The sequence below is a fragment of the Bicyclus anynana genome, chromosome 19 (genome assembly GCF_947172395.1).
Source record: "Bicyclus anynana chromosome 19, ilBicAnyn1.1, whole genome shotgun sequence".
NCBI classification, from domain to species: Eukaryota; Metazoa; Arthropoda; class Insecta; order Lepidoptera; family Nymphalidae; genus Bicyclus; species Bicyclus anynana.
In genome coordinates this window covers 8,545,537-8,561,301 of record NC_069101.1, presented here as the reverse complement: position 1 = coordinate 8,561,301, position 15,765 = coordinate 8,545,537, and the positions used below count along the sequence as shown (strand labels likewise).

The 15,765-nt window shown below is 35.0% G+C and overlaps 2 protein-coding genes across 3 annotated transcripts; one reads left to right on the top strand and one right to left on the bottom strand.

Annotated features, from left to right (window-relative positions):
• The first annotated feature begins 476 nt into the window (after positions 1 to 476).
• On the top strand, positions 477 to 7,168 carry LOC112045343 (integumentary mucin C.1). The gene is made up of 3 exons (XM_024081490.2): positions 477 to 605; positions 1,650 to 1,732; positions 5,875 to 7,168. The coding sequence occupies exons 1-3, from the start codon at positions 524 to 526 to the stop codon at positions 6,070 to 6,072; spliced, it is 363 nt and encodes a 120-aa protein (XP_023937258.1). The 5' UTR covers positions 477 to 523; the 3' UTR covers positions 6,073 to 7,168.
• A 2,154-nt stretch (positions 7,169 to 9,322) lies between these two features.
• On the bottom strand, positions 9,323 to 13,660 carry LOC112045347 (uncharacterized). Of its 2 annotated transcripts, XM_052887403.1 has the most exons (4): positions 13,521 to 13,603; positions 12,029 to 12,091; positions 9,860 to 10,020; positions 9,323 to 9,449 (listed from the first exon to the last, which is right to left on the bottom strand). In XM_052887403.1, exons 1-4 carry the CDS (start codon positions 13,582 to 13,584, stop codon positions 9,390 to 9,392), a joined length of 348 nt encoding a protein of 115 aa, XP_052743363.1. In that variant the 5' UTR covers positions 13,585 to 13,603; the 3' UTR covers positions 9,323 to 9,389. The 2 variants fall into 2 exon arrangements, with proteins under 2 accessions (XP_052743363.1, XP_052743364.1); XM_052887404.1 differs by lacking the exon at positions 12,029 to 12,091 and having other exon boundaries at positions 13,521 to 13,660.
• Between the last annotated feature and the right edge of the window lie 2,105 nt (positions 13,661 to 15,765).

Sequence of the window (15,765 nt, the reverse complement as noted above, 5' to 3'; positions counted from 1 at the left end):
GGGTAGGGGTAGGGTAGGGGTAGGGTAGGGGTAGGGTAGGGGTAGGGTAGGGGTAGGGTAGAGGTAGTTAAACGTTTACATCGAGTTTCACGCGGACGAAGTCGCGGATAGTTCAACATCATAATTGTTGAACTATCAACTACTAAAATTATTTTTTATTACTAAAATATTTATTACTAAAATTAATAAAACAATATTAAAACATTGTTGTATTAATTTTAGTAATCAAAATAAATTTGAAAATTCATAACCCTTCACACACAGCTTTTGTTTTTTTGAGAATAGCCAATCAATAGGCAATATTCCGTATCTGTATAAATGTTTTCGTTGTTCACGTGAAATTAAATTTCCGATAAAACCCATTTTCTGCATGTCACGTCCATATGCACCTCGCGTAGTCGTTCTTTTATAGACCACGCATTTATTCATAAATATAGACGCTAGGGTATATACGGAACACCGAAGCGTCGGTTTAAAGGTATAACATTTTTCATAACTCAGTTTGCACGTGTTTCTAGTTAATATGGCTCATTTATTTAGATTTGTTTTTATTTTTCCTTTAGTTATCTGTCTTACTGTTTCTTGTTCTTTACCACAAATACAAGGTTTGTGTTTATAACTTTATCTTCTTTTTTGCTTAACATAACTAATATAACCATATACAATAAAATTCTCGTCTTAAGAAATTATATATGCATATGAAGTAGGTTTGCGAATCGGTCAACATTTATTGATCAAACCCCTAAACCCTAGGGGTAAGGGTTTGGTTTAGAGTAGGGTAGGAGTAGGGAATGGTAGTGTAGGAGTGGGGAAGGTGTAGGGTAGGAGTAGGTTAGGATAGGATAGGGAAAAAGTGCACATAAGTCAAAGCGAAGCTTGACCGGGTCCGCTAGTAATAATATGTAAGAGATATTCTCGTAAAAGATTCATGAAATCAAAATTAGTATTATTTTATAGGTTTGCTTGTTGGATTTAATCTATTATAATATTGTAAAGACATAAATTTTGTGAGTTTGTGATATTGTAGGAGGTCTGGATCTACGGAACCGATTTTGAAAATAATTTTACTAATAGAAAGCCACGTCATTTTGGAGTGGCTTCAGGGAGTGGAGCGCGGAGAGTCTGTTACTTTATAACCTATTATTTTTTTTATTTTAATTAAGTATCATAAAGCTTTAAATAACATGAAAAATAATTTTGGTTTTTTACTTACAACAATTTTCTAAATCTTCGTAAATTACATTTTTATAAAATAGCACCTACTACAGGTAATAACTAGGGTCTATGCTTTTTTATATTTGTAGGTATAGTACCTTCAAACTTTACGAAATGACGCTATAGTACGAAAAACGCTATAACGTCGTTTCGTAGAGTTAGGCTGGTGGGAGGCTTCGGCCGTGGCTAGTTACCACCCTACCGACAACGACGTACCGATTTAGCGTTCCGGTACGATTTCGTGTAGTAACCGAAAGGGGTGTGGATTTTCATCCTCCTCCTAACAAGTCAGCCCGCATCCATCTTAGATTGCATCATCATTTACCATCAGGTGAGATTGTAGTCAAGGGCTAACTTGTAAAGAATAAAAAAAGCACAAAATCACAATTTAAAAAATTCACTGAAATATATGAGGTTCGTAATTTTAATTACAGATGTCGCCAGAACCGTCAAAGCCTTTCACGACGTGCCCAGGTTATGTACAAACAGAAGTATCAGTTTCACCAGAAGCAGAAAGGTACCTACTTGATGATCCGAATTGGGTTTACATACTTGTTTCTAGTATTTTCTTTTTTTTTTATTCTCTACAAGTTAGCCCTTGACTACAATCTCACCTGATGGTAAGTGATGATGCAATCTAAGATGAAAGCGGGCTAACTTGTTAGGACTAGGATAAAATCCACACTCTTTTCGGTTTCTACACGACATCGTACCGGAACGCTATATCGCTTAGCGGTACGTCTTTGTCGGTAGGGTGGTAACTAGCCACGGCCCAAGCCTCCCACCAGCTAGACCTGGACTAATTAAAACTCAATCCGCCCAGCCGGGGATCGAACCCAGAACCTTCGTCTTGTAAATCCACCGCGCTTACCACTGCGCCACGGAGGTCGTCAAACTTCATTATCATTATTAGCATATTTTAATGGTCTACAATATGTCCAGGCTTATCTACTTTATAGGAGATAACAGATAGGATATGGAGCTTAAACCCAACACGTTGCTGATATAATCGTTAGTTTTTTTATTTAATGACAAGTTAGCCGTTGAATGCGAGGTCGCTTTAATTATTTTTATAACACACTTGCTTGTAAAGTATCTCTTATTTTAAAATTTTCAATATTGTAATGTATCTCATTGCGCACATGTGATGTAATGTAATATAAAACCTTTATCATGCGTCTAAAAACGAACGGTACTATTTTAAATCTTAGCAAAAATTTTTTTTTGTGAGAAAAGTGCTTAACACTTTATGAATTAAATTAACTTTGTGAGATAAAGTGTTATGATTAAATATTTAATTCTTTCATTTTAATAATTTTGACAATAAATGACTACCAATTTATCTGTAACAGAAACACAAAAATATTAATTTACTTTAGTGCATTTGCCTACAAAAAAAACGCTGGTGCTTGCACTTCGTTATCTGAGCAAAAATGACAAGCGTGTCAAAATGTCAACATATGGAAAACAGGCAAAGATGCAAGTTCATTTTCAGAAAGTGTGTTGAAAGTGTGGTTCCTCGCAAATCTATACTAATATTATAAAGCTGAAGAGTTTGTTTGATTGAACGCGCTAATCTCAAGAACTACTGGTCCGATTTGAAAAAATCTTTCAGTTTTAGATAGCCCATTTATCGAGGAAGGCTATAGACTATATTATCCCCACATTCCTACGGGAACTGAAACCACGCGGGTGAAACCGCGCGGCGTCAACTAGTGTGTTATAAAACGTCGTATGACATCTCAGACAAGTTATTGTATTGTATACCTGCCTCGCTAGAGGTAGATAATTATATATATATAAACGTTACTTTTCTGGCAAATTATATGATCAACGATCTAATGCGATTATAAAAAACTGTCTCTATAGTATCGATGTTAAATAGTTGTAATCGTGTTCGTCGGTTAAAGAGCTCCGTAAAAATACCTTTTTGTGTAATTGAATTGTGTAAAAAACGGGCACAAAACTTCTAGTTTAGTACAAGATATATACCAAATCTAAGCTCGTTTTCTTCAGAAAATGACAGAAAATTTTGTTCGTGACTATGAGTACGATACAGGTCCTTCTATAATTGGTCTGAGTATGACATACGTGCGCTTTGATAATTACAGCCTCTGCTTCCTTACTAGAGCTCTCGCCAAGGCTCGAGCAATATCGCTTCGCCTGTAATTTTTAACTTACCGCACTCATATCATACTGTACTATAATAATCTACGAATGTACTATAGGTAAAGTATAGTAAGTTTATGTCAATAAAAGTAATGAATTTCGCTTAAATTTCGAACTTAACCACTGTTTAATAAATAACCTGATAGTGATCGTTAACGTCACATTGTAGAAAATTATAGTAATCTGTATTTTCTACGGGCATTCATTCTACGGGTAACAACAAGTATGAAAATCACCATATACCAATGGGTTTTTAATTTACTACTTAGGGTGAAATTACACGCGACTTGTTCATTTATCATCATCATTATTATCAACCCATGTTCGGCTCACTGCTGAGCTCGAGTCTCCTCTCATAATTAGATGGGTTAGGCCAATAGTCCACCACGCTGGCCCAATGCGGATTGGTAGACTTCACACACGCAGTTAATTAAGATAATTCTCATGTATGCAGGTTTCCTCACGATGTTTTTCCTTCACCGTTTAAGACACAAGATATTTTATTTCTTAAAATGCACACAACTGAAAAGTTGGAGGTGCATGCCCCGGACCGGATTCGAACCCACACCCTCCGGAATCGGAGGCAGAGGTTATATCCACTGGGTTATCACGGCTGTTGTTCATCTAAACTATATACTAACTATTCGTATATTCTACTATATTCTATCATTATCAACCTATATTCAGCTCACTGCTGTTTAGGCCAATAGTCCACCACGCTGACCCAATGCATCGGAGGCAGACGTTATATCCACTGGACTAACACGGCTCTTGTTCAACTATATTCTATACTATATACCTACTATAGCTATATACTAATATATACTAAATACTAAGTATATACAACTACTTCAGTTGTCTTTTGGTTAGCTAATTCGGCTACGGATAATGAGGTTTAAATTATATACTAACTAAGTATTATATACTAACTATATACTAAATACTAAGTAGGTATATACAACTGCTTCAATTGTCTTTTGGTAAGCTAGTTCGGCTACTGATAATGAGGTTTAAATTATTTTACTTTGAATTTGGAAGAATAACATGTACAGCGCAACCTTAATAAAATAAGCTTTAAAGTAACTTTGCGACCTTCAAACGGGTCGTTTGTTTTTATTTCTCACGCTTTATTTACTAAGGACTTACTCGTATAAAAACTAAGGTTAAAAGGAAGGTTGAAAGGTTTGGAACCGTCTCCCTCTTAAAATAGCCGAGCCATTAACGTGTTGAAAATACTGATGTATTCCAACCAAAGTAGAGCCTAAAAAATTAATAAAAAAAAGAAAGGATGAGTCTTGCCTACCAGAGGGGTAGACAATAGCGCCAGCGGATTGAGTAATATGCCATCAGAACTCAATAACTATGTAAAGGTTCACATATATGCTTTTAAGCATCAAGGAGTTCCCTCATGATGAGACACTCCTGGCTGCACCATCATTTTTCCATAAAAGTCCATACTGGCCGCCCAAACAACCGACTTCGTACTATGCTTCCATCATACGATGGAAAAGCACGGGTAAAATACATCAATGGGTACTTCAGTGGCGGATTTGCAAATTTACCGCCGGTAGGCTATTGAATTTTTGCAGCGCCTACTGAATAGTCTAAATTTCGATAGGTCCTCCTAGGATCCTAGTTCGCAATCAATACGATTGTAAAAGAAATTAGGAAAGAAAAGAATATAAATTGCTTTAAAAATAATATAAATAAATACCTAACTCAACAGGCATTCTACAGTGTAAATGAGTATTTAAGTTAATATTATTGTTATTTTCATACATATTTTAATTATAAAGATGTAAATTTTAAATGGTGAAATTGTCATTTGAATCATTAAATAGGTACTTAATAAATAATTTGCATGCCTAATTGGCAAGATACATTTACCATCTACATCTACCGACCACCTGTATAAATAATGCATGTATCTGCAAAGAAATAAATTGATTGATTGATTGATTAAATTATGTCAATAAAATTGCAAAATTTTAATATATCTACAGGACTAAAATATTAAAAATGATCGTTACACTTTCTTTATTTCTGTAGAAGAAAAAGTTTTTTAGGTCAAATTTGCCGCCCCCTAAAATCTGCCGCCATAGGCTCCAGCCTAGATAGACTACTGGTAAATCCACTACTGGGGTACTTTACCCGTAGGTAATAATATGTGTGTATTTTCTTGTAAATATTGTAACATATTATAATAAATTAAAAAATAACCTTTTTAACATAAAAATGTGACCAAATGCAAAAAAAAGGAGGGAGGAGGTTCTCAATTTGTAAACGCGTATGTTTTTTTTAATGTTTGTTAGGTACCTCATAACTTCGTCATTTATTTACCAATTTTGATAAGTTGTTTTATAAATAACTTGAAAAGTTTTTTAAAATCGACACGAATATAATGAAAATTTACGTCGACACTCTCGAACTCTGATAAGACGCGAGTCTGAAAAAACGCATAATAGAATGAAATTACTTATTTTGTTACAGCTCATCTGCCTAATATGCAAAGGGTTAGACCCGACGTGCTTCGGTATCACATCTACAACAACCAGCACTACTTCTACAACAACGAGTACAACCACTCCTACTACAACAACTTCCAGTAGCACAACGACTCCTTCTTCCACTACTAGTTCATCTACCCCTACTACTACTACATCAACTGCACCTTCGGAATCAACTTAGTAACTGCTGACTCTTTTCTCTCTCTTCTTCAGTCTTCGATGATCAAGTACTATACAAAGCTGTTTTCATATTAGGGTCGACAGATTTTTTAAAAGTCGGGTTATCAATTATCAAAACATGTAATTAAAATTGAAATATCTGTCTGTGATTTAAAACTTTGTTTTCTCAAGTGCTTTTATTTATTTACATGATACAAAAACTTTTTTAAGCTTTTTTAAAATTTTCTTCCGTTTGTCTGGACTAATCTTCGGATGGGCTACACCGATTTTACTGAGACTTTTACTGGACGATAGAGGAGGTTATAAAGCAACATAAAGGCTTATATTACGAACAAACCGATGCTTTGCATGAAACTCTTTATTTTATTATAAGCCCCGTTCTTGTGAGAACGTAGAGGGCGTGAATAATAAAGGTATAGCCTATGCCACCCACAAATAACAAGGTTTTCCAGTGATAAAAGAACTTTCAAAATTGATTCAGTAAATCCAGAGATTTCCCCCACAATACCACAAACATTACCTGTTTCTATTATTAAGTATTAAAAACTGAAATTCACGTGTACAAAGTCACAAACTAGTTCGAAATAAAGAGTTTTATGAGAATTAGATCAGTAAAATGTATCTACCGTGTAATGTAAACTATCCAAGAATTCTAAAGCTCCATTAAAAGGCCTATTCCTCTTGTATGCCATATTTCTGGTACATGATTTGTTACTGGGACGTGCTCTTACTTTAAGTGCTTAATTAACGATACTGAAGTAGAACTTAATGTGGAATGTTCATCAACAATCAAATAATGAATGGGGGTATATACCCCTAGTCATTGTACACCTTATAATAAATTTATTGAACTTGCTCCTAAATTTTATTGACAATAAATTATAAGCTTAGAATAATTAGACAAAGTTAATATCTTTTAAATAACATTTTACAAAAAAAAAATAGTAAGTACCTACACAATTTTTAATAAATTAGGTATGAAATTACATGCGTTTTATATTTTCAATTTGTTTGATGATAAGCATTCCACATGCATGGCTTTTGCATAAGCTACTTATTATTTAAGTATATTTAATTATTATTTAATCTTATAGTACCTTTTAATTATATACCTTTTGTTTTATTTTATATTAATCATTTATACTTTTATATTAATTCAAAGTAAACTGTATCAAAATATCGAGACGGTTGTAATTTTCCTATATCCTTTAAACGATTGGGATGATCGCTATGTTCTGTGGGTATGATACACTAAATATTCAATTGAACAAAAAATGTCAGAGGGCTCCTAAGTTACACAGAGCTAGGATGAGATGAAAGCATAGAGATTTGTAAGCGCTATTGATATGTCAGCAATATGAGTGAGGTGAATGACGTGAATAAGTTACCAGGATTATGTAGTTTTGAAAAAAAAATCCTCAATAAATCTCTAAAAATGTTAAAGTGGATAGAGGATATGTTACTTGTGGATAATGTAGCTTTCGAATAATGAAATAATTTTTAAAATCGGTCCAGTAGTTTTTAAGCCCATTGATTACAAACAAACAAACATACAAACAAAGTTTTCCTCTTTATAATATTAGTATAGATATAGATTAGAAGGCAATACTTCAAAACAATGTCTATGCTCAATTTGGTTTCAACTCGTTTCCGACGTACACGAAATGTACATGTATAGAGTATGTGAACAAGAATTTCTCATTCAATATATTAGATAAAGTGTTTCGGTAATTAGTGAAGCAGCAAATTGCATCGTGTTGAGAAGTGATAGGCAATTCCCTACTACATGATTGGATTGCCGCCCACGATCATCAACCAGCGAAGCATAAAACATACTGCCTACTGTTCCCAGATTATGTTAGAACTAGCTAATTTTCACTTGCTTTGCATGGGTCTATTTTAATGAAATGTAAAATACATGATAACGCAAAACTTTCATCATTATTATCAGCAGTAAGACGTCCTCAGATCATAAGCTACTATATAATATACATACACCTTACTTCGCACATCCTGAATTGCTTGCATCCAGGGGCTCCCTGTAACCTGCTTTTATTTATTTATTATTCTACAAAAACATATTTAAATTAAGCCTAACCTTAGTGCAATACAAACCACAGTTGGTTTTACTGTGCACTGGTTAGAAAAAAATAATTAACAAACAAAAAGAGAAGAAAAACAAAGAACAATCATTAGCGGGTAGTTAAATAAATATCATAATTATAGTGTGAGTGAACCGCTGCTGCGACGCTACACAGGGATAGTTTTGAGGGGTCGATGTATATACGATGCGAGAATGCTATTCTAGCAGAAGCGCCTTGGTACCCTAACGTCCATTGGCTCTGCGAACTGTATGCCCCACTTATTGTCATATCAGCATTATGAGTCGTGTAGATTTTTTTTTATTCTCTACAAGTAAGCCCTTGACTACAATCTCACCTGATGGTAAGTGATGCAATCTAAGATGGAAGCGGACTAACTTGTTAGGAGTAGGATGAAAATCCACACCCCTTACGGTTTCTACACGACATAGTACCGGAACGCTTAATCACTTGGCGGTACGTCTTTGCTGGTTGGGTGGTAACTAGCCACGGCCAAAGCCTTCCACAAGCCAAGGCTTATATAGGTCATCATTATCACCATTCGAACAGTTTTATACTACTTCAATGCATTTACGTTAAAGAAGAACTCCGATACCCAGACAAACCTTAATTTATGACAAACTTTCAACCTTCATAAAATCAGTTGTCCGGCTTTTCTAGGCTCTTAGTCCACTAAAAATAACGTTTGCAAATATTTTCGTTAAAAAATCGCATCATGAATTAAACTTCACCTCTTGCCTACACGAGATAGAAATCATGGCACAGCGTTACAGATGTTGGTGCATTAAGTCGAGCAAAATATTGGATGTAGCATATGAAATACTTGATAACATTCCTGTCGTGATTTCGAACCTAAAATATCGAAGGCTGCTAGCTATCACAACATTGGAAGTCTCAGTCTGAAAATGTGGATGGAATTAATGAGTTATTTCGGTATCTATACTAATATTTTAAAGCTGAAGAGTTTGTTTGTGTGCTTTAACGCGCTCATCTCAAAAATTACTGGTCCAATTTGAAAAATTCTTTCAGTGTTAGATAGCCCATTTATCGAGCTACGATATAGGCTATATAATATACCCGTATTACTACAGGATTGGGAACCACGCAGTAAAAACCGGCGTCAGCTAGTTGATAAATAAATCAAACAGATTTTGCTGTGGCACTGTTTACTCAAACGTTAACAAATAATTATCTAAATATTGATGACAAATATAATTTATCCATGACGATGACCCTTCCCGTGGTTTGATTTTTTATGACCATGACCGGAACTGTCCTGAAATAAGAAATATAATTCATCATTATCAGCCTATTTTAACAGCCACTGGAGCAGGCCTCCCTTCGAATAGGATAGGGAAATATGGAGCTTAGACCCACCATGCGGCTGCTCACATACGGGTTGGTGGCCTTGGCATGGCTTGTATGGAAAGTCCTTCATTATTAGAGTTACAGTTTTAAAAATTTGTTCATAAATCATAAAAAAAATACGAAATTTAATGGGATTCAAAAAATTTTAAAATTCAACCTCTAAAGTGGTGAAATAGAGCTTGAAAGTTTACATTGCTTTCCACGCGGACGAAGTCGCGGGCGTCCGCTAGATATTATATATTCATGATGAAATTTCACAAAATAACGCCTGCTTTTATCCAATAAACTAGTTTATTTATATTTCAATAACTTTCATACCGAATCGCTTGGATCAGAGTCATTATGCGAGCCTCCATGTGTAAATTCCTCGGGGATTTCAAAGTTGTGGACTTCTCCAGGACTCGGCCAGTCGGGATCCTCATCATCGCCCTCTTCTTCGTGGTCCCTCACATTGGATCTGTGTTTTCTATACCGATTTCCTGTAATATAAAACATTAGTATTAATATAAGTCACAACATAACACACAGTTCAAGATGTGAAAACCCAAAGCCAAAACCTGAAGAAAAAGAAAATATAGGTAATAATATTTAGCCTACCAACCAACATGGCGTGGTGGGATTACACTTCATATACTGTCTCCTTTGAAGAGCGGAGGCCTTGCCCTGTTAAATTAACTTTCGCTAGTGGGAGGCTTCGGCTGTGGCTAGTTGCCACCCTACTGCCAAAGACGTATCGCCGATCGATTTAGCTTTCCGGTACGATGTCGTGTAGAAACCGAAAGGGGTGTGGATTTTCATCCTCCTCCTAACAAGATAGCCCGCTTCCATGTTAGATTGCATCATCACTTACCATCAGGTGACATTGTAGTCAAGGGCTAACTTGTAAAAGAATAAAAAAGGCCGATAAATTAGGCTACTAATGATCAAAATCAAAACTTTTTTATTATAATTATCATCATTTTACAACATTTTATTTTCTTGATTTCCAAACTAGTTGTAACTGTTTTACGGAAGTCAGTGTGTAGTATTTTCATGAATACGATTTTATAACAGACTGTTATAATATACCTGATCCCCTCCCTACTAGTGAGTAGGTATCAGTCACAAGATTAAATTACTGTCCGAATTTCAACTTACTAGCTTTAAAAATTTCGACTGGGCTTTAATATGACAGTCATTCAGTTATGCTTTCAATTAACAATGATGGAACTTTTCATTTTATGAAATAAGTAAGCCTTAATTGCTATCTCGCACAATGTTATGTGTCTAAAATACAGAAAAAAAAAAAAAAAAAAATTAAAGCAAACTTACTTGTAAGTGGTACAAGTTTATTCTACCCATTCCTCTGACGGTTTCTACGCGGCATCGTACCGGAACGCTAAATCGCATTCTCGTTTACATACGGCACGTCTTTTCCTGTATAGTAGTAACTAGCCACGACCGAAGCCTACCGCCAGACGAAAACTATTGTTTATTAAGACGTTGCATAGTACTTTTAAACCAAACGGGTAACATCTGAGGATTTAGTAGTATGCTCAAAGACCTTTCTTGCTTTTACCTTATTTCAAAATAAAATAATTTCTCCCTCAGTTTAAAATGGTTTTTCTCTATTTACTTCAGTAAACAGAGTCTCTAAACCGGAATTGTGATGTGTTTTTCTCCATAATTACAAGAGTAATAATATAATTAGAGGGATTTCTCTGACGGAATAATATTACGAAGTACGGCGGCATTTAGTACTTAGTGTCAAAGTGGTCTTGCTCTTTGATATATTGCGGTACCGCCCTCGGACCGCTTAATATATTTCACGCTATAATGTAAATTAGGTTATTTATCCTGTGGGTCTAAGTAAAATACCTGCTCGGATTTTCGGGCATATTTAGTAAGTAGGGTTATAAGATATTACGTGTTTCCAGAAACACTATTTTTACGTGTTTCCAGAAACATTATTTTATTCTCAGATTGTGCTTTTTTATAAATTGTTCTAACTATGGAAAACCTGTAATTGGCTACAACATACGGAAAATATTGTATAATTGTATTCTTGGTAACGCTGTTGATTTTTCTTAAAAATAAATAAATAAAAAAACAATGTCTATAAGTATATTTTTAATTTCATTTAGATTAATAATTGTAATGATTATAACTGCATACTATTAATTAGTTTAAGAGCTAATTTATAAATGATCTTATGCGTCCATTCTATGTGTAGATATACAAAAGAGGTAAAAATATTTAAGCAATTTCAACCTGCAAAGGTAATTTTTTTTTTTTAAGAAATGACATTTAATTTAGCCGTAGATATTTTAAAGCGTGGATAGAAAGTGGACATAAATTGAAGATTTCATTATAATTACAGTATTTTCTTTTATATAAAGTAGAAAAAGAAAGAGATATAGATTAGATCCATAGGTATCCTTGAATTTCCCTCAAGTCCCCAAAAATTTAGCTTCAAACTAGTAAAGTTTGGCTTTCAGTAGTTCTTACCACTTCCAAACGAAAAACCGGGATCGAAAGACGCTGATAAATTGAAACTTCCCTTTGGTTCATCTGGAAGTTTCCAGATAACGTTAACATTTAAAGAAACTTCGAAATTTTAGATTGAATTTTAGGCACTAGATAGCTAAAACTTGATAGTCAAGGGTCCGTAGAACATTGTGTACAACTGATTACTAATAAGTACCTAAATTTTTCGTGAGTAGCTTCATCTCGTTAAGATGATCAACTTTTTTATTTACGAAAATTCTCGATTCTGGTAGCTAACAGAGTTACCAGGACATGAAAATTTCTGAGCGTCGGATCGAGATAATGTACCACGCAATTTGTACGACATTGTAGCTTTTGAGTTGTAAAACTAATTAATTAATCAACAGTAAAAAAACATCTGGTCAGTAACAACTTTTGATACACTACCCTCCTCCCAACTTGTATCAATAACGAGGTCATTAAATGTTGCTACTAACCAGCTGTATTTTTACTGTTGCTTAATTAATAGGTAAACTATATATTTAACAGCCACAATGTCTTACAAATTAAACATTGGTACATTATCTTGTTCCAACTCTTAGAAATTTTCATTTCCTGGTAATTCAGTTAGCTACCAGAATCAAGAATTTTTGTAAATAAAAAAAGTTGATCGTCTCATCGAGATGAAGCTACTCACGAAAAATTAACGTGTTAGTAATCAGTTGTACAAAATATTGTACTGATCCCTGACTATGACTATTTAGTATGATAACTTCATCAAATAAAAATAGAGTTAAAGCCAAACTCATATAGTAATAAGAAACTTTATAGATTATTTATCTTTTTATACAGGGTTCGTTCAAGTTGAATTTTTAAAGTGAAATCAGTTTCATTATCAAGTTTTATTTATACATTTCGTAGGGTAGGGGTAGGGTAAAGTAGGGTAGGGTATGGAATATGTACACATAATTCAAAGCGAAGCTTGACCAGGTCTGCTAGTTTTATAATAATAAAAATTAAATTACAAAATATTTAATATTTTGCAAAAGCGTTCCACGAAAAGCTTTTAGTTTTACCAATCTCACGCTACAATTTGATTTCAACTATATTTTTCAAACAATTTTTTTCTATGAACAAAAGTTATCGAAAACGCTAACATTATTTATTTACCTACCTTACAATAACTAATACTCTGTAATAACAATGCCTCCGATTCTGGAGGGTGTAGGTTTGAATCTGGTCCAGGGCATGCACCTCCAACTTTTCAGTTGTGTGCATTTTAAGAATTTAAATATCACGTGTCTCAAACGGTGAAGGCAAACATCGTGAGGAAATCTACATACCAGAGAATTTTCTTAATTCTTTGCGTGTGTGAAGTCTGCCAATCGGCATTGGGCCAGCGTGGTGAACTATTGGCCTAAGCCCTCTCGTTCTGAGAGGAGACTCGAGCTCAGCAGTGAGCCGAATATGGGTTGATAATGATGACAATAATTAAAGAAAGAATATTTCTTACCAGCTTCGACAGTGATGGTCAAAGCCACAGCAAGCAGAACCAATACCACAGTCAACTTGTTCATCGTGAGATTTCCAATACTACTGAAACTATCGACAGTATTTTAACGTTTTTATGGCATTTTCACTAATAATTGTCACGGAGATAACAGAACCTATAAATCAAAGATGATTGCTTTAAACCAGTGCGCAAGTATACTTAAAGAGACATTTTGTAGGTAATTACTGCTGTTATTACCCGTTCGGATAATGGATTTTGTGATAAAACTGTATTGAGAAACATAATGGCTTTGTAGTTGACTTCAAAAAAGGTAGAAGTCGTGAATTGTTGTTAAAAAATACCCTTAAGGTACCTATATCTTTTAAATACCTCTTTTTTCTCGTGCTTCTTCTGATTTTGCCATCTCTTATCAGAGGTTAGCAATCATTAAGGCTGATTTTCTCATATTGAACCGTTGGTCCTTGACGTCTACGACCAGGCTATCGTTTTCCCTTTGTCTTTCCTGGATAATAAGTTGGAGCAGGTCATATTTGGAGTTTCGCATTATATGACGTCTCAGAGTCTCTGTTTTTGTCTCTCTTTTTTTCCAATTAGTAGTAAAGGTTATGTTAGGGGTGGGTACGATCTTTAGCATTACCTTGGTCCATTTGTCTAAGTCCTGTGGATATCACAATAGTCCAAAGGGCGATGATTGATCTCTTAACCTCACTGTGAAGTGTCTGGCTTTATATATATGGAGATATATATTTTTTTATTGTGTTTGCCTATTTGTCCCAGGTAATTTCTAAAACGGCTGGAGCAATTTTATCGTGTCGTCACTGTAACATATATTATGTTACAGTGAAATTTACTTAGGCTACCTTTTATTCTGATATTCCTACAAAAATGGGATCTGCGGAAGACAGTTAGTAGGTATCAAATCATCATCATCATCATTATCAACCCATATTCGTCTCACTGCTGGGGTTAGGCCAAATAGTCCACCACGCTGGCTCAATACGGATTGGCAGACTTCACACACGCAGAGAATTAAGAAAATTCTTAGCTATGCAAGTTTCCTAACGATGTTTTTCCTTCACCGTTAGAGACACGTGATGTTTACCTACTTTCTTAAAATGCACATAACTGAAAAGTTGGAGGTGCATAACCCGGACCGGATTCGAACCTACTACCCTACCCTTCGGATTAGAGGCAGAAGTCTTATCCACTATCAAGGCTCTACACAAATATTAACGTTTTATTGTTACTTTGATTGATGTTAGCGATTGTACGTTGATTTAAATCAGTAGCGATTATAATCATATAATTGGTCTGAATCGCCTAATGAAGTATAAAACCTAATACCGTTTCAAAAAACCCTATTCATGAAACAATAGCTGATTTCATTGTATTCAAAGAATTCGACATTTAGATATTAATAACTTGATAACCATAGTTAGCGACCGCTTACTATGGGTCTCATAAGAAGGCTCAGAGTCACACAGCGGGCGATGGCACGAGCTATGTTAGGAGTTTCTCTGTGTGATCGAACCAGAAATGAGGAGATCCGCAGAAGAACCAAAGTCACCGATCTAGCTCAAGGAGTTGCGAAGCTGAAGTGGCAATGGGCGGGGCACGGGGCACATAGTTCGAAGAGCCGATGGACATTGGGGTCCCAAAGTGCTGGAACAGCGACCCCGCACTAGTAAGCGCAGTGTTGGCCGACCCCCCACCTCAGTATCGTGATGTTTGAAAGTCTCTACAAAAGGCCTATGTCCTGCAGTAATATGATGATCATGATGACGATGAACTTGATAACACCAAATAAAACATCTGAAAATACTGATTAGAAAAAGTGTTTTTGTGTTGTTTAAAAAAAAAACATACAGCCGAACGTAGAACCTCCTCCTATTTGGAAGTCGGTAAAAAAGGTACTGTAGTTTGAATTAATTAAAAAAAAGTGTATACAGAATGAATTCAGTTTGAATGTTTATACAGAATGGTGTATAAACACCACCAAATGTACTTCTGAGAGTGCGGTCCACACAGGCACACAATATTAAACATATTATGTGGATGTGATTGTGTGTGTTCAAAGATTTTGTCGCTTAAATATTATTAACTAGCTGACGCCGCGCGGTTTTACCCGCGTGATTCCCGTTCCCGTTGGAATACAATAATATATAGCCTATAGCCTTCTTCAATTAATGGGCTACCTAACACAGAAAGAATTTTTCAAATCGGAGCAGTAGTTCCTGAGATTAGC

What these genes read in the sequence shown, in the direction of transcription:
- LOC112045343 (XM_024081490.2), top strand. Translation starts at nt 524, where the DNA reads ATGGCTCATTTATTTAGATTTGTTTTTATTTTTCCTTTAGTTATCTGT. An exon ending in TTCTTTACCACAAATACAAG is followed by an intron (nt 606 to 1,649) that starts GTTTGTGTTTAT and finishes TTTTAATTACAG; the next exon opens with ATGTCGCCAGAACCGTCAAA. An exon ending in GTTTCACCAGAAGCAGAAAG is followed by an intron (nt 1,733 to 5,874) that starts GTACCTACTTGA and finishes ATTTTGTTACAG; the next exon opens with CTCATCTGCCTAATATGCAA.
- LOC112045347 (XM_052887403.1), bottom strand. Translation starts at nt 13,584, where the DNA reads ATGAACAAGTTGACTGTGGTATTGGTTCTGCTTGCTGTGGCTTTGACC. An exon ending in GACCATCACTGTCGAAGCTG is followed by an intron (nt 12,092 to 13,520) that starts GTAAGAAATATT and finishes GGAAACTTCCAG; the next exon opens with ATGAACCAAAGGGAAGTTTC. An exon ending in ACTCTGATCCAAGCGATTCG is followed by an intron (nt 9,450 to 9,859) that starts GTATGAAAGTTA and finishes TTCTTATTTCAG; the next exon opens with GACAGTTCCGGTCATGGTCA.